At 42.4% G+C, this 18886-nt stretch overlaps 1 protein-coding gene and 1 long non-coding RNA gene across 2 annotated transcripts in view; one reads left to right on the top strand and one right to left on the bottom strand.

Annotated features, from left to right (window-relative positions):
• The window catches only part of LOC146220818 (uncharacterized), a 48213-nt gene extending 30301 nt beyond the window's left edge, over nt 1-17912 (bottom strand). Inside the window, exons 1-2 of the long non-coding RNA XR_014750887.1 lie at nt 17684-17912; nt 16606-16709 (exon numbers count right to left, since the gene is read on the bottom strand). This is a non-coding gene — a long non-coding RNA (uncharacterized LOC146220818). The remainder of the gene's footprint in view (nt 1-16605; nt 16710-17683) is intronic.
• Nucleotides 1-18886, top strand: part of pappaa (pregnancy-associated plasma protein A, pappalysin 1a) — a 299873-nt gene that overhangs the window by 86349 nt on the left and 194638 nt on the right. The window contains exons 8-9 of the mRNA XM_084693873.1: nt 16575-16703; nt 16864-16955. Coding sequence (XP_084549999.1) covers nt 16575-16703; nt 16864-16955 — 221 coding nt within the window. The remainder of the gene's footprint in view (nt 1-16574; nt 16704-16863; nt 16956-18886) is intronic.

Here is an 18886-nt window from a genome sequence, read left to right as displayed (position 1 = left end):
AGAATTATGAGTATGACAACGTCAGTCTTCCCATTTTCAATCATTTTAAAGTAATGGGGCGCTAGGGAAATCACATAGACTTTGGGCGTGTTTTACAGCACCACCTATGGGCGTACATGGGCCACTAGCCGTCTGGGAGTAATGAGTGACCTGTTGTATCATTGGGCAAAATTGGAAATAATTGGGTCCAGGACTTTTTGAGCTATTGGGCCATTTAGCAGAGAAACATAATAATAAGAATACTAACAAAAACAATAGGTTTCATCCTACTGGAGGAACCCTAATTATAAGAATACTAAGAAAAACAATTTGTTTCCTCCTACCGGGGGAACCCTAATAAGGGTGTTAATGACAGTGGGAGTCCTCAGCCATGTTCATGAGGTCAGCTGCGGATGGGAAAAAACTGTTCTTATGGCGTGAAGTTTTGGTCGTGATGGACCGCAGCCAGGTGGAGTGGCTGGAACAGAGTGTGTCCAGGGTGGGAGTATTTGGATACAATCTTTCTTGCTCGCCTCATGGTCCTAGAGATGTACAGGTCCTCGAGGGATCACCTTCTTAGCAGCGCGGATGATACGCTGCAGTCTGCTCTAGTCCTTGGCAGTGGCAGCAGTATACCACATGAAGATGGAAGAGGGGAGGATGGACTCAATGATGGCTTCGTAGAAGCTCCTGGTGCGTGTTAGTATACAGCAGTCATCACAGAAACTGATGTATGATGTCACAGGCTCTGTGAGCTCATCCAGGTTATTGGTAGCAGTCGTGAACATATCCCAGTCAGTATAGTCCAAGCACGCATGCAGATCCTCTGAGTCTCACTAGTCTACCTTACAGCAGGTTTACAGAGCTTTAGTTTCTGCCTGTATGCAGGAATCAGGTGGACCATAGCGTGGTCATGGTGACCCAGTGCTGCTCAGGGCAGGGCCGGATTATAATACGGGCAACCGAGGCAACCTGTCCACCAGGGGGCCCCCCGAAGACATGTTGTGTAACTGAAATACATTTAAATGAACAAGTCAACTGTCCAATGTTTACACTCACTGTTAAACGCGACAAATTGACCAATTCAATTGTGTGAATATTTTCTACCAGATGACATACCCTTTACGATTAGTACAATGGTAAGGGAGGGTGGGTTTAATGTAAAATGTAGATAGACAGTTAACTAAGCAAATACTGGATTGACACACCCCTAGCGTTAGCGGGTATGTTAATGAATAGCAAAAAAAGGAGAAAGAAGCAAGAAGAGCAGCTCTTTTACAAAGTGTGCCTTCTATTGACAGTTTTTTGTTAAGGAGGTTGCTAGTTGCTCGTCAGAGAGGAGGCACCTGTTGCTAGTGCTAGCTTGTCTTTTAATATTAGCAATGAGGCTGACTTTTGTTGACTCTACTAGGGTGGACATTTTTGGCCAAGGCCACCCAACTGTCAAATTATTCTGGAACACAGGTAGCAAAAGCATTGAATCGAACGTTCAGAAAGCATGAATTAGCCTGAATGTAGCTAAGAACGCTGCCTGAAAATATGGCAAGGAATTTACAGGTCCATGTCCTTTTCTTAGCTCAATAACTAGCGAATACTAGCAATAAATATGCCAGTTAGCATTTAGACACACCTTAAAGTGGAACTGAACTGATTTATGCAGTACGGCTCATATAATTATTAAAATAAGCAGTCAGGTGGCTGAACGGTGAGGGAGTCGGGCTAGTAATCAGAAGGTTGCCAGTTCGATTCCCGGCTGTGCCACGTGACTTTGTGTCCTTGGGCAAGGCACTTCACCCTACTTGCCTCAGGGGGAATGTCCCTGTACTTACTGTAAGTCGCTCTGGATAAGAGCGTCTGCTAAATGACTAAATGTAAATAAGATCACAAAACTTTTTGACAACTAAAAGAGAAACATATTCCATTTGTTAACAAAAACGTTTTAAACTTTACTACTTAACTACTGGGCGCGGCCATCTTTGATGGCGCCAAAATCCGCCAGTTGCCCCCGGGTTCAGAGTTTGTAGGGATCACTTTACAGAAGTGGATTATATTTATAAACCTTTTAAATACGCTAACGTTACATACACACACTGCCGTTTTTGACTTAGCTACGCTAGCTCTAGCTATTCACATCTGATTGTAGCCAAAGCTAGCTCCGTTACGGAACGTTTCCTACACTGTAGTTTGTTTAACCTAGCAGCGAACACGTTATCAACTCAACCAGTGAGCATGTTTCACACAACTTGAAAGGGCTACTAGAAACTGAAACTTACCAGCTATGTATAGGGCGCTCCAAACTTTCAAGTCTTTTATTGTCAGATGCACAGAACAACACAGTAGCAAGGCAACCTGGCATAGCATGACATATAGGCTACTCAGATCATACTATGATTCATAGGTTATACCTATGATAAGCTACCACAAAAGGTCTTTCTCCTCACACAGCATGGGAAAGAGCCTGTGCTCAATGATGAACGATCATTTTGGTGGACCACCAACACCCAAGTCATGCAGGTCTGCCTCTTTGATCAGATCGATTCTGTCTGTTGGCATTGTCGTGCAGTTATGACAAGTAGCTAGCTACACGCAAACCACTCCGTGTTGTTCAACCTGTCAGTGTTAACTATATTTATATCTTCCGACAAAACCACATATTTTGCATCATATGGAACAACTGCGGTCCAGCGGGGACATCATTACGTATTAGTTCGAAAGCATATGCCATAGGATGAACAGAGATAGTTATGATGGGTCGATTATCTTCAATTTTTAATTCAGTTTGGTGGGTTGAAATTGAGCCCAACCATTCTGGTGACGTCAGATGTATACTAGTGATGTGTCGTTCGTGAACGATCCGTTCATTTTGAACGAATCCTTATAAGGACTCGGGAGTAACGAGTCCTCTCAACGAGTGATTTGTTCATTTCCCGACTCGGTCTTTCTACGAGTATTTGGATAATTGTTCACGTGACCTGCATAGGCTCTGTAGCTAGAGGAAACGAACGATTTGTTCATTTCCCAACTCGGTCTTTCTACGAGTCTTTGGATCCTTTTTTCACGTGACCCGCATTGTATTTTTTAGTAAAGGAAACTGTTTCCTTATTCCCTTTCGCGTGGCCGCTGTTTTAGTAAGACGTAAATGATATTCGCTCAAGTCATCATACGGACTGGTTTTGTTTTATTTATAACGCCACTTGCAAATAGGACAGGGTAACTATTTACTATTTTTACTTTGTGATATGAAAAACAATATAAGCTGATATAAGGAAGTAGTTACATCTACTTTTGGAAACAGTAGTCTACTATTTCACTGAAGCATTAGCATCATGACATTAGCCTCTGTTGTCCGGGCAACACATACTACAGCGGTCTATGATGCATCTGTTTTCAATCGTTAAAATAAACATTCCTCACAATTACATTTTCGTTGTATGATTTATTATGACATTAGATTACAAGTAAACGATTTGTTGGTGAAATTATCATTACCTGTGGTTTCAAACCAGTGTAGCTCACTGCAATGCTGTACTGTAGCCTAGTCTAGTACTGTACAGTAGCAAAAAAAAAAAACATCTCCACAGCTGTTTACAGTACAGTAGCCTACGTAGGAAGTCAAACGGCACATGTTTGGCACTACCATTACTTAAATCAAAAGTCTTTCAATAGGTGAAACTATCTGACTAGTGACTACTAACCTGAACTCCATTGCCACAGCCTAAACTTCAATCAGAATGGGATTTATTCGCCATGAAAGTTTGCACAGACAAGGAATTTGCTTTGGCAGGAAGGTGCATACAGTAAACATATAGGAATCTTAAATTTAAATATGTGGTCTAACTATACTAAGGATACATAAACTAGCAATACTAAGTGGAATATAATTAAAATAAAATATACAATAAAGTAAAATAAGTTGCCAATTTACAATATAAAATACAAATAATTACAGGAATTGAGTGTAGTGCAAAATGTAAATAGTTTTTTTAGGACATTCAGTCAGTGTGAGCTTTGGCCTTGTTGAGGAGGCCAACAGCTGAAGGGAAGAAACTGTATGTATAGCGTGAGGTTTTGGTCCTGATGGACGGCAGCCTTCTGCCGGAGGGGAGTGACTGAAACAGGGAATGTCCGGGGTGGGAGGAGTCAGCCACAATCTTCTTCGCTCGTCTCACGGTCCTCAAGGTGTGCAGGTCCTCGAGGGAAGGTAGATTGCAGCCAATCACCTTCTCTGCAGTGCGGATGATACGCTGCAGCCTGCTCTTGTCCTTGGCAGTGGCAGCAGCGTACCAGGTGGTGATGGAGGAGGTGAGGATGGACTCAATGATGGCTGTGTAGAAGTGCACCATCATTGTCTTTGGCAGGTTGAATTTCTTCAGCTGCCCCAGGAAGTACATCCTCTGTTGTGCTTTTTTAGTGAGGGAGCTAATGTTCAGTTCCCACTTGAGGTCCTGGGAGAGGATAGTGCCCAGGAAGCGGAAGGACTCCACAGGGTGATGGGGGTGAGTGGGGCTGTGTTCTTCCTGAAGTCCACAACCATCTCCACTGTCTTGAGAGCATTGAGCTCTAGGTTGTTCTGGCTGCACCAGGTCACCAAGTTGTCTGCTTCCCACCTATAATCAGGCTCGTCTCCACCAGAGATGAGCCCAATGAGGGTGGTGTCGTCTGCAAACTTCAGGAGTTTCACGGACGGATGACTGGAGGTACAGCTGTTGGTGTACAGGGAGAAGAGTAGAGGAGAAAGGACGCAGCCCTGGGGAGATCCAGTGCTGATGGACCGGGAATCAGAGACTTGTGTTCCCAGCTTAACGCACTGCTTCCTGTCAGACAGGAAGTCTGTGATCCACCTGCAGGTGGAATCAGGCACGTTCAGCTGGGAGAGCTTGTCCTGAAGCAGAGCGGGGATGATGGTATTAAAGGCAGAGCTGAAGTCCACAAACAGGATCCTGGAGTAGGATGCTGGGGAGTCCAGGTGCTGTAGGGTGAAGTGGAGGGCCATATTAACTGCATCGTCCACAGACCTGTTGGCTCTGTAGGCAAACTGCAGGGGGTCCAGTAGAGGGTCTGTGATGGCTGAGGTGTGCCAGCACCAGGCGCTCAAAAGACTTGAAGGTAAGATTAAGGTAAACACTGGAGACAGCTGGGGGGTATTCGTCGTAGCTCGCTAAGCAGTTTAGCGAGCTAATTTTCAGGCTAAAATAAAACACGCCCCTCTTTTTGGTTCGTGGAAGCAAGTTTAGATAAATCACCATAGTAACATATCAATTAGCACTAACCTGCTCGAGAGCAGGCTAACGTAAGTGTAGCTGGATAAGCTTGCCACACCCCCGGAAAATAATTGGCAGCTCCCTTTTTGAGAGACCCAGCTGACCAAGGAGCTATATAGTTCGATTAGCTTTCCATACCGATAGTTTTTCGCGATCGCCAATCCTTTATTTCACACGGATTAGTTCTTGTTTGAGCGATATCGATTCAGCCGACAAGGACCCATTTATTTGCAAGACCTTCTCGGGCCGTAGGCCTACATTGCAAATATCACAAGCCGCAGCAAGCTATGCTTTATGAGCTTATGCTGCTGTGTGAATATGTAACATTATGTTTTAAGAAATGTCTAATCCGTTGTGCCTGTGCTTTATTTGTTTCACTGTGGGAGAGTGGGAAACGTCATATCGATTCCTTTTTATGTCTTGACGTGAAGAAGTTGACAATAAAGCTACTTGAAACTTTTACTGTGCTTTAGACTCTCTGCATAGCCTTGAGGTTTTTCGCGTCAGGTAGGCTACATTTTTATACAGTATAGTCGATGCAGAAAACATTGGCAAAGCCACAGCATGCGTTGCTGTAAGAAAAGTGTAGGCCTACTTGGCGCTTAACCAGCTGGCATGTCCCAGTCAATGAAATCAAAGACGGATTTACACATAGGCCTACATGCATATACATATAGGGTAATATCAGGTAAAATGGGCCATCATCTGTGTCCCTCACAAACACACCTACACATGTGTTGGAGTGTGTGTGTGTGTGTGTAAGGGTGTGTGTGTGTGTGTCACACCATGACAGTTAGTATGGCGAACGAGAAGGAAGCGAGAGGAGAGGAGAGAGGGAGAAGGAAAGGGAGAGAAAAGAGAGGATGGACCAGAGAAGAAAAGATACAAAGATAAAACAGGGATGGAAAGGAAGGCCAAACCATTACAATCTGTGGAAAGAGGAGAGGATGAAGGGGGCCTTAGATGAATACATGGAGGGAGAGAAGAAAGGAATTACAGTGAGTGTGCACCTCTTATTAAGAGTATGGGGTGTGCCGCGATCCACACTGCAAAGACGCATCAGTGGAAAGGTGACTGGCAGTGAACATGTGTCAGGGCGGAAGCCCTACCTTCCACAGGAGGCGGAAATGGAGCTTGCTGCCACCCTCAACACATTGGCGCAGAGGGGGTTTCCCTTCACAAAACGTGATGTCCAGCAAGTGGCCTTTGATTTTGCAGCCAAGAACACCATATCTGGTTTCTTCAAGACAGCAGGGAGGGCCGGATATTACTGGTTTAAGAACTTTCTAAAGCACAACCAAGAGCTTGGGATGCACAAGCCAGAGGTCCTGTCTGCAGCACGGGCTGCTGGACTCAACAAAGAGGTGGTTAGCCAGTGGTTTAACCAGTATGAGAGCCTTTTGGTTGAGCTGGGTATTGAGGGCCCACCGTCACATATGGAACTGTGACGAGTCTGGGCTTCAGGATCATTAAAAAAAAAAAAAAAATTATGGCACATATGAATATGTTTGTTTAATGCAGTTCAAATGTTATGTGGCTGTATAAGCAACTGTGTTTTAAAATTAAAATTGATGATAAATTACAATATCCCTTTGCAGTTTCACTGGCCCATTTTACCTGAACAGCTGGTCCATTTTACCTGAAACTGCTCGTGCAAAAAAAGTTGGCACAGCTGATGTTTCAAGAACTGTAGGGCCTAAATAATTATATTTTATTACATCATTTCAACAAAAAAATCAAAAACAGTCATAAGTAATCATAAAAACACATGGAAAAGGTATAGCCTATGGTATTGTATTGTCCCAAAGATTTACCAAAAAGTGGCCCATTTTACCTGATATCACCCTATATATATCCTCATAAGTGTCTATGAATTCGTATCAATTAGATACTGTTTGGCCTTGTTTTTATACTTATTCTGAAATAGTTGATATCATTATTTTCGCTAGCAAGATCTCAATCGATGATTAATTTCCATTAAGCCTACTGCCAGCAGGCACACAGAAATGTGATCTGATTGATTGGGGTAATAAGGCACTAAAGATGAGCCTATACATTTTACCAAAATACGCATTTAGTTTATCGGCAATTTTTTTTGCCAAGATGCCTGTCTTGCTCTGGCAGCGGTGGCGGTGTTTGACTTAGCCATGATAATATGCTTATTGTCTTCGTGGAGACTCATTTTAATAGTTTGCTCAGATGGCGAAAATATCACCGCTCTAACTTTCGTCTTTTCCGCCATCATACCGTTAGAAAATCACGGTTTTGGTGATCGACCTTTCCTGCCTTTTGAAGTAGGACGTGCTCGTGCACTTGCCCTGATAAGTTTAGCCTGATTGAAATTAACCACATGATTTGGATGCGGATCAGCCGTCGACGAACCGATATTTGCGGTTCTCAATTAGCTCGCTAATGTTAACGGGCTAAAGGGACAAATGATTAACTTAGCTTCAACCCTTACGACGAACGGGCCCCTGGTCAGCACAGTTCTTGAGGGTGGCTGGAGAGACAGAGTCCGGCCCAGCTGCTTTGCGGGGGTTCTGTCTCTTGAACAGATTGTTCACTTCTCTCTCCTGAATGGAGAGGGTCATCACTGTAGAGAGGGGGAGGGGGGAGGCCTCACGGGTGGAAAGGAGTTTTACTGGACTGTCCAATTGTCTTTCAAAACGACAGTAGAACTCGTTCAGGTCGTTGGCCAGACGAGAGTCGTTAGTGGAGTGGGCGGCTCTGGGCTTGAAGTTGGTGATCTGCCTGAGCCCACTCCAGACAGAAGCAGAGTCGTTAGCAGAGAACTGGCGCTTCAGCCTCTCTGAGTACAGTTGTTTAGCCTCTCTCACCGCCTTGCTAAACCTGTTCTTCGACTCCTTGAAACTGTCCCTGTCCCCACTCCTAAACGCGGCTTCTTTGTCCAGCCTCAGCCTTCTGAGTTTAGCGGTAAACCAGGGTTTGTCGTTGTTGTAGCTCACCCTGGTGCGTGTTGGTATACAGCAGTCCTCACAGAAGCTGATGTATGAAGTCACAGCCTCTGTGAGCTCATCCAGACTATAGGAGGCAGTCATGGACATATCCCAGTCAGTAGAGTCCAAGCACGACCGCAATTCCTCCATAGCCTCACTGGTCCACTGTTTCGATGTCCTCACAGCAGGCTTGCAGCGCTTAAGCTTCTGCCTGTATGCAGGAATCAGGTGAACCATGGCGTGGTCTGAGTGACCCAGTGCTGCTCGGGGAACAGCATTGTTTGCTTTACTGATGGTAGAGTAGCAGTGATCCAAAGTGTTTCCTTCTCTGGTAGGGCATTTGATGAGTTGTTTGTATTTGGGGAGTTCTTGAGTGAGATTGCCTTTGTTAAAGTCGCCTAGCACAATAACCAAGGAATCCGGATTTTCATGCTCCACGCACAATATCTGGTTAGCAAGCACACGTTGAGCCTCGTTGGCGCTAGCCTGAGGGGGCATGTAGACGCCGACCAGTATGAATGAAGCAAACTCACGTGGCGAGTAAAAAGGTTTACAGTTAATAAAAAATAATTCCAGATCAGGAGAACAGTGCTGCAGAATCACTGTCACATCTTCACATTAATGTAAAAACAAATACCACTACCCTTCGTTTTGCCAGAGAGCACAGGGTCACGATCCGCTCTCAGCAGTTTGAAACTTGCTAGCTGTAGCGCAGAGTCTGGGATCAGTTCACTCAGCCATGTCTCCGTAAAGCACAAAACGGAAGATGAATGAAAGTCTCTGTTTTTACACACCAGTAGCTGAAGTTCATCCAGTTTGTTGCTCAGTGAACGCACGTTGGAGAGAAATATCCCCGGTAACGCTGTACGTGCCCCACGCCGACGGAGTCGCACCAGTGCACCGTCTCGTTTGCCTCTTCTACGGCGCTTCGCTGCTAGGACAAAATATGCCCCCAAAAACGTAAATAAGCGTGACATTTATTTAGGGGAAAATCACTCATTCATAAAATGTCAGTGGTAGCAATCATTGTCAGTAAAGAGGCAAAATGCGATATAGCCCTGCTGTGAGGAGAAGCTGCCCTGGTAAATTGTAGGCTACAACAAACTGTCTTGGTAGCGATTGCGTTGGTTGAATTTGATTTAACGTTACTTCCGTTCTAGGCTGAAATTAATTATTTTCATGAACAGAAACATGGCGCCGACGAAGGCAGCCACGGTAGCGCTCTGTTTTGTCTTGTTTTGTCTTATAATTCAGTGTTCTGCCAAGATTTCCACGGTTCTCTAACAAGAGAAGAACTTTTAAACATCAGGACTACAACTCCTGTGGATTTATTTCCCACTTTTCTACTTCCAGCGGCAGAATTAGTGGGAATTATAGTCAAAGCCGCCCTCGGCTTTCAGTTAGCAGATGGTACTATTTGAATCGCGATTCCTTCTGAGATAGCTGCTGGTAGCGTCGTTGTTAAAATAAGCTTCAAAGGGGGTTCTTTATTAATGAATGAATGCAATATGAGTAGGCTAAATGCCTGAAAATATTACGAGAAGGGAAAAACTTTCAATGACGTCATAGAGATTAGGTCAATTTTTACACCGGTCTGCCAAATGTATTGATTTGATTAAACTAATTTTGTTTTGATTAAACTATGAGGTTGCTGATCACCATTCCCTCTTGCAGGGGAAATGAGTAGACAGCTATTTCATTCTACTCTTCACTCTTAATATTTTGAGTTGTAAATGAGCAGAAAAAAAAATGCTTTAAATCAATGTAATCTTTATAAATAATAAGTAGGCTATGCATTTTAATATAAAATATACCGAAATTGTATTTAAACTTGGACCCCCTGCAACGCAAGTAAGCAAGCACACCCTACAATTTCCCCAGAAATTAATTACCCTCTCTAGTTGTTTGACGTAATAATTAAATGCTAGTGTGATAATAGGCTACATGACCAAATCATACAAACTCATGATACATTATTTTAACTCAGGAATTTCTTTTGAAATAGTATCTGCTGGTGCACATGTCATGCACTAACCTACATGAGAATATGATACATGTTTGCAGTGGACGTATACCCCCCCCCCCCCCCCCCCTCCCCCGGTTGAAATTAACGAGTGACTCGAAAAAAGATTCCTTCATTTTACTGAACGAGATTCAAAGAACCGAATCAGTAAAATGAACCGAACTTCACACACTAATGAATACGTCATTTAAATATGGCAGTGCCCTATTCTTTTTAAGTACATAATTTACACACTAGAGATTTTGATTATTAATAGAATGTGGCATACAGTTGTATGTTATATATTTTTTTATATCATTAAATGTATATACTATTATAATATCACTGTGTCTAATCGCAGTTCAGTTCCACTTTAATGCAATCAAATTTTGGTTGCAATAAACATTGAGAAAGTGTATGAAAATACTGTTTATAGTTTTTGCGGCTTTGGCTACCTTTCATAGAAGGTTGGTACCACTGGGAGACATATCTTTAAAAAAAGATTTAGGTTGTTTTCTTCAAAATATGGTATATTAAGTCAATTTTAAAACATATGCATTTTGAGAAAAATGTAGTTGAAGTCATGTTGATGAAAATCCCATAGGAATGTATTGGAATCTGAACGTTCTTTTGAGAAAAAAGTTGTTTTTTCCCTTTTTTCAGCATGTCGGCACCACATGGACACTTTCTGAAAAGCTAGGTTAGGTCAGAGCCATATAAAAAGAGTAAATATAAGTAAATAAAGCATTTACATTTTTCTTCCATTTGTCCAAAAAAAATCTACTTGTCCCAGACAAGCCTAAATTTCAAGCCCATAACAGGCATCTTTATTTATTATTTAGTGCTGTCAAACAATTAAAATATTTAACCACGATTAATCGCCTCAATGTTGTAGTTAACTTGCGATTAATTGCATTTAATCGCACATTTTTATCTATTCTAAATGTCCCTTATTTCTTTTTGTCCCATTAGTTTTTCTCATTTAAATGCTATTATCAACATGGAAAAGTGGATTGGATTGTTTAGTTAGTGCAAATGTTTTTTTTAAATTGAAAACAACATTGCAACATTGCCTGGCTTTAACGAGGGGGCGGAGAATTCACTTCAGACTGGACGTGCTGCGATGATAGCTCGGTTCACACAGACAAAACACACAGATCAATTTGGTCTTGTCAATGGAACCATTTGGCAACTTTTTAAAATTAACCTTACCATTCAGAATCTAACTGGCATCCATTTTGGCGTCTCGCGCTCGCTATCCACTCTAAACGTAACAGTAGCCTTCTACTCAGGGCCGGCCCAAGCCTTTATGGGGTCTTAAGCAGAATATATTTGGGGGGCCTCTCAGCTTCGCCAATTTTTCCTTAATTACCGTAATTCTTTGATTTCATTTATTACACAGTCGTTTCCATCGTTTTTGGTGCGCCGTTTATTCAAGGGCAGCATTTATTTGAGGGTGACGTTTAATCAAAGAAATACAGTATTGTAGGCTAGGTGCGCTAGCATGCTATAACGTTAGTTCGCTACATGAAATGTTTTTCCCTTCTCTGGTAGGGCATTTAATGAATTGTCTGTATTTGGGGAGATTTCCATTGTTAAATTCACCTACTACAATAACCAAGGAATCCAGATTTGCTTGCTCCACACTCAGTATGTGGTCGAATGACGTGAACTTGCGGTGCGAGTAAAAAGATTTACAGTTTATAAAAAATTATTCCAAATCAGGAGTACAGTGCTGCAGAATCACTGTCACATCTTCACACCAGCCACTGTTGGTGAAAAATACCACCACCTTTAGGTTTGCCGGAAAGTACTGTCATGATCTGCTCTCAGCAGTTTAAAATCTACCAGTTGTAACGCAGAGTTCTGGATCAGTTCACACAGCCATGTCTCTGTGAAGCACAAAATGGAAGGTGATTAAAAGTTGATGTTTTCCCCCACCAGCAGCTGAAATTCATCCTGTTTTGTGCTCAGGAAATGCATGTTTGAGAGAAATATCCCCGGTAGCGGTGTATGAAATCGATGGCAACAAAGTTGCACCAGAGTATCAGCAAATTTGCCTCTCCTTCAACCCTTCGCTGCCAGAGCAAAGCAGAGCGGCTTTGACGATGATGTCAGCTAATTTTACAATATAAAGTGAGAGGAAAACCCACTGGAATTGTTTCCCTGATGTTGAGGAGTTTGCAGGGGTTATAGTGAAGAAAAATCCTGAGATGGAACTTTATTGAGGTGGGGAGCACCTGGTTGGTTGGAGAGAAACCCTTTTGTCTACTGCTAGTTTTCTACACAGGGTGACCAGTGACAAAAAAATTGTGAATGACAAGTCATGTTCCACAATAAATGTGCACAAAGTATTTCTAAGTCGCAGACACGGTCTGTCATAGACAACGGTGTGTCAGCTGTAACAGTTGCTCCCGGAAACGTTGTGGTAAGTTTGAGTGCACGGGCAGCGGCTGTATGACATGACGAGCAAGCACTTTCTTACCGCTGATGGCATATGGTAGCTTATTCGAGCAAAACGTGCAGAAACAAGCACCAGCTCTCTCAGTTTCTTGCACCAACTACCAAAAGGCTCGCCGTCTCTACCTTCTTCGATCCACGCCCAGCGCCATTGATTATTGAGTAATTTATCTATGGGTAGGACATCATCCCCAGGCTCCATGAATTTGCGCTCCATGCTTTCACTGACAACGCTAATGTGCTGTATGGATCTCACTCACACTGTGTTGCCAGGACCTGCTCTGCTTCTGATAGGCTAGTAACGTTAGTTATAGCTGTGTTCCTCTCATATGATTGGTAGGGGAAATTTATTGACTCGAAAATATTAAACCGCATTCAACTACCCCCCCAAAAAATTCTCATGGCCGGACATCTGGCACGGTGCCAGAATACTTTAAGCCCTGAGTTTGTCCGTGCTAAGAGAACTCAGGGTATCCTGGCATAAAACTGAATTTACAAACAAACACAAAAAACATACACAGCGCACTGACCAACCAAGGCAGCCATTCACGGCGGCATCTTGGATCATGAATCAACACCCCACATGGAAGGTTGCATCAATAAATTATAGTAATCAGTAAAGTATACTATAACATGCTCAGTGTTTCCCCTATGTTGATTTTTCCACGGTTAAATTTCTGCCGCCACGGTATCAGAAGTAGGGCTGTACACAATTTTAGGCCGTCTTATCAGCCGTTATTGTTAGAGCCCATGTCAGAGAATAGCACAGACGCGCTTCACAGCGCAGTTGAGATTGCGTGTGTGCGTCCTTGAGAACTGTAAGTCGTAAAACTTATGTTGTCAGGTCATTTAAGCCTGTTATTGTATTATTCTATAGTTCTTGCAAATTAACTGGTGATTTTCGTTGTTTGTATTCTTCCCCTGCTATCGAAATTGCACGTCTGTTGATTTGATAGCGATTGCTGCCCTTGCTCACATTTGTATCTTAGGTGCATTATTATGCATTAAGTAGTTTTAATGAATAAATAGTGGGTATATTCTTATTATTTGGTACAGAATGCTTAGCCTATCAAGATCAAATTAAGCAGACAGTGTACATGCTTCCGAGTGGCCTACCTTAATCGATAGGCTAGGCCACTGACCATTAACATTAAGTTGTTATGTCAATTATTAATTGGCAGCATTTATGCCATTTAGAACATACTGTAAGGTGTCTTTAAGTATGCTAACTTTATTTCTTTAGGGGAAACAGGACGAAAATATGTGCAACGTTACATTAGCTATTAGACTATTACATTAATCTGCTCCGAAATATAGGGTTAGCACTTTGTTTTGGCCGGGGAGGGAGGGGGCGGTTAGACCTGACCTGCCCCCACTGCTAAAAAATTCTAGGGGGAAACACTGATGCTTCATCCTTTATGTTCCCCTCTTCTCAAGATAGTATCTTCTATCTTTCTAGATAGTATCTGGTGGGTGTCACAGCTGCACACTGATTTGGAGCTGCATAGTTACTTACTCCCATCTTGGTCTTGGCCTGTGTGTGACGGATTGGGTTTCATCTTATAAAATCAGGGCTGGCACTTTGGAAGGGATGTTTGTTCATGTTTGGAGTGTAGTTGGAGTGGAGGGTGGAAAAAGAGGTGTAGTGCCAAACCCCTCTACTCCTATGCATGTTTGTGCCCTAGTGTTGCCACCTTCAACACAGAAAAATAAGGGACGCCTGCCGCAGCGTCCTTAATATTCTCATAAAAATATTAAGATTTATACATGGACATTATATAAATAAATCTGCTAGTGAAATCGGTGTGAACAGATGCACTCAGTCTCTCTCTATCACAACTCAAGTGGTCATATCATCATAGCTGAATACACAGCTAGGACGATAATAAACATAGGCCAACAAAGTTTGACAGCGAGACCACAAAAAATAGGCTTTTGGAGGAACTTGTGAGATGGGAACCATATTTTATTAAAAGTCACATGATATTCTGTTTTTGGGTGCTTTTAAATAGGCCTTAATGGTTCCCTATTACTGTATCTGAAGTATCTTGAATCTGATGCGGGCCGTTATGGATAGCCAGTGGAGGGAGATGAGGAGTGGGGTAACATGGGAGCGTCTGGGTAGATTGTAGACCAGGCGGGCCGCTGCGTTCTGAATCCTCTGAAGAGGGCGGGTTGCGCATGCAGGGAGACTGGCGAGCACTAGCGACAGTAACTCAGCTGGCTCGTAACCCCGTTGCTGTAAGATGCCTCAAATTTGCCCACTCTTGTCTGATCACCCTGGTTTGCAGAGGTGCACACTCATAATAATTTCAATGAGGGGGAAGGCGGATATTGCGCGTGCCATAACACCAACAGCAGAACGGTTATCCAAATAACAAAGAAGTGTACAACACTGGCGTTACAGCGTTTGTATTCACACACACACACTTGATGCCATCTACCTTTACATTAGCAACAGTAACTCAGCTGTTAGCTGCAGAGCTAATGTTACAGCTACATTCTAAGGGTAGCAAGCAAGGTAACCATATACAGTAAAGCAACAAAATGATATACCGTTAGTTAACTTACTTGTCCAAGGTTTGTAGCTTGACCAAGAAGAGTTAGTAATGATCCAGAATTTAATTTCAACAAGGCCAGCTTTGTATTGGCTCAAGTTGAGGAAACAGTAGTGGCTTAAATGTTGGGCGCAGACATACAAAACTTTGGGAAGTTGTGTCGATGCATTTCAAGCGAAAATAAAATTAAGATACGGGTTGTGCAGAGGCTTGGATGAAGGAACAAAAAAAATACTTTGATTTGTACATCCAAACACTGAGCAACTGTTATGCTTCGTTCGTTTGCTAGCCATGATGTCTCTCCAGGAAAAAACGATATCGCACTTGCCTTTGACGATCGTAGCTCAGTTTTTCATGGGCGGGCCAGATTATCTGGGTGGGCAAAGCAGAGAGAAAGGCGGTAGCCTGGCTCGTTGTGAATTCACAACAAGGAGATTTTCAAACCGAGCGTTTGAGCCTTAATTTTCTCAAAGGCGGAGAAAAATACCCAGGGCTTGGTTTACACCTATCAAAAATTCTAGCCACTGGGGCAGTGGGGGACCAAAGGCAGGCTAGGGGAACTCATATTAATGTTAAATAACGTCCTAAAGTGAAGTTTTTATGCCATGTGACCTTTAACTTATTAAATTAACAGATCCATAACTTATTAACCTTAAATTAAACAAATGCTTTGATACTCAAAAATGTATATTGGGAAATATATATATATATATTGCAGGATCTTGCATGAACATTATGAACATAATAACATCAGTGGACCAGAAGTAGTAGTGTGCAGGATTGGAGCATGCCAAGTCTATTTCCTTTTATAAGTGTACTTCTTATTACGTGGCGGGGGGGGGGATATCAGGAGCTGCCTGGCAAGCAGCTCCAAATACTCTCCTCCAAGAGACCCGCCTTCCTCTGACTGATTGGCCATGACCCTGAAACAAACCATCAAACCAACAATAGCAGCGAGTATTAACCAATCAGGGGTAGAATAGCACGAGTCTTCACAGAATGCGGGTGGGATGATTTGCATTGGATGCTGCGTTGAAGACAACTCTGAAAATATGGGACAAAACCCGTTATGTATTGATTCAAAATGGGACGTGCTATTTTATTCTGAAATACGGAACGATTCCGTATTTTAAGGGACGGGTGGCAACCCTATTGTGCCCTCACCTCAGGCACTCTGACTTTAAACTTCCCTTACCCCAAATCTGTTCCCCATGATGACATTATCAGGGAGATATAAACACAAACTCACACTCACAAATAAGGACACAGGCAGAGTGTACTCCCATTCAATGTGTAACTAATGTACAATATGGAATTGAGCAAATGTGTTCTCTCGTGTGTGTGTTTGTGTGTGTAGGGATGTGGCGCCAGGTGGTGTGTATACCTACCAGGTTCAGATCATCTCAAGTCATAATGAGAGTGAGCCCTCACCCCCCCTCATCCACCAGCTTGGTGCACCATACTGTGGAGATGGCCACATCCAGAGGTACTGCTACATGTTGAGACATTTGGACAGAATACAGACCATTAATGTAGTTCTATAGCACACATTGAGTGTGCGTCATTGAAGAAAGAAAGTAAACTGCACTTTAAAAAGTAGCTGCATTCAAGATTCTTGACTTCTCTCCCTGTGTGTGCGCGCTCAGATCCCAGGGAGAGGAGTGTGATGACATGAACTCGATGAATGGGGATGGCTGCTCTAGCCAATGCAAGAAGGAACCTTTTTTCAACTGTGTTGGTGAGTTATTAACATCATGCACTCTGCACAGCACTATTCACATAAGGCTTTTCATTGGACCTTCATATGGCCTTTAAAGAACAATCAGAGACCTTTGTAGAAACGTTATAGACCTTCATGAAACCTTAAAATAACCTTCATAGAGCCATAAAATAATATTAATTTTCATAGACATTTATAGAACTTCCATAGGACAAAACCTTCATAAACATTCTAGAACATTGCGGAACCTGTAGACCTTCATAAAATGTTTCATGGGGCTTTTACCTTAACAATGATTGGATCATCATAGACTTTAATTGGGTGTGCTTGCGTCAGCCTGGCACACACTTATCTCACATATTTATTCTTATTTTCTTTTATGATAGCACACCCTAACTTCTGCCTCAATTTTGGCACTGGAGAGGCAATGTCGCTATCAAAATATGTGTATTGGTCCCGAAAGCATTGCTTGAATTGGATTTTACATTCCGCTGCACGGTTTTGGAGGATACAAAGTTTTTGTGGCAAAAAGTGCCTTGAATGCTAGCTAGTTTGCTAGCCACTTCAGTGATAGCCTATAACGTCACAATATCAGCACACATTAGCAATGACCCATAGATATGATATGCTAGTACGACAGACAGCGATATCACTTTTTGCTAGGTACCTACGAACACGTCTTAATCTGCTAGACAAGTGGGCTCCCCTTCGTTCTTCTGGTTAGCAGTCTCACAAGCTCTACTTACCCTGCGTCATGGAGCCGAGCAGCTAAATACTGATTTTGCTTTGTTACCGAGCTAACTGTATCCCTATATTTGCGCAGTTGTCTGTATCGGTGAACTGCAGGAGACTATGGGTAGCTGCAAGCACACATACAATTTCCCTAGAAATTGAAACCTCTCTAGTATTCGTTAATAGACCTTGTAGGTTTAGATGGCTATTGTGTGACATGAAAACTTTTCTTAAAACTTTATACAAGCTCAGTGGCGGGTCAAACATATTATGAACAGTTACTCCAATCATTTGCATTTACTCCAACGGAAAACCTTCAATTCACTATCTGCAGAAACACTGTTTTCCGGCATTAATGTCATTAATCTTTAAGAGTTATACAGACGGGCCTAAGTTTCATTGTTCCAATGCTGGAAATTAAGTGTTTATCAAGTTTACAATCAGAAGGTGGTTAAAATGTACCAGGTCTCCCTTAATTCAGTCTTCATTTTTATACTCTTGTAAAACATGATCGTTATGCAGGACGTAAATGCATAATTTAAAGGAGTTATCAAGTTAATTGTAATTAGCTCACAACATCTGCTTCTTGGACATGTCATCTACCTTAAAGAGAACACACATTTCATTTGTTTTTTGACATCATATTCCTCATTTGTTTTACGAATAGATAGGTGATATCCTCTCCCTCTCTCTGTAATGTCTGTCCATGTTAGCTTCCCTTTTTTGCTCTCTTACTCTTTCCTTTTGACATTTTTCTTTGGAAATCAAACACCATGTTGATAGAACCTTCCGTCTGTCCACTTGTGTCTGTGTGAATGTGCTTACATTTGTGTGTGTGTGACAGTGAGTTGGATAGATAGCTTTCACCAAGCACAATGCAAGGCTACAGGAGCTTTATAGGGTCAAGCAGGCTAGACGAGCATCAGCAAATAAGGGGTCATGAAAGGCTATAGGCTGAGCAGAGTAGGACTGGAGTCCTGATATTCTTTCTCACTCACACACAGATGCACAAACGTACACTCTTTTTTCTTTCTTTCTTTCTCTCTCCCTCCTTTTCTCTGTTCTGTGTCTTTCTCTTGACCATCACTCTATCCACTTTGTTCACTTTTTTCCATTTGGTTTCTCTCCAACTCCTCATCTCGTCTTGTTCTCACTCCATTACTCCCTATTTCACTGTCCTGCTCTTAATCTCTTGGAACTGTTTATCCAGTTTTCAT

The sequence above is a fragment of the Hypomesus nipponensis genome, chromosome 27 (assembly GCF_054491055.1).
Source record: "Hypomesus nipponensis isolate SF chromosome 27, ASM5449105v1, whole genome shotgun sequence".
Lineage (NCBI taxonomy): Eukaryota > Metazoa > Chordata > Actinopteri > Osmeriformes > Osmeridae > Hypomesus > Hypomesus nipponensis.
This window is presented reverse-complemented; position numbering and strand designations above follow the sequence as displayed.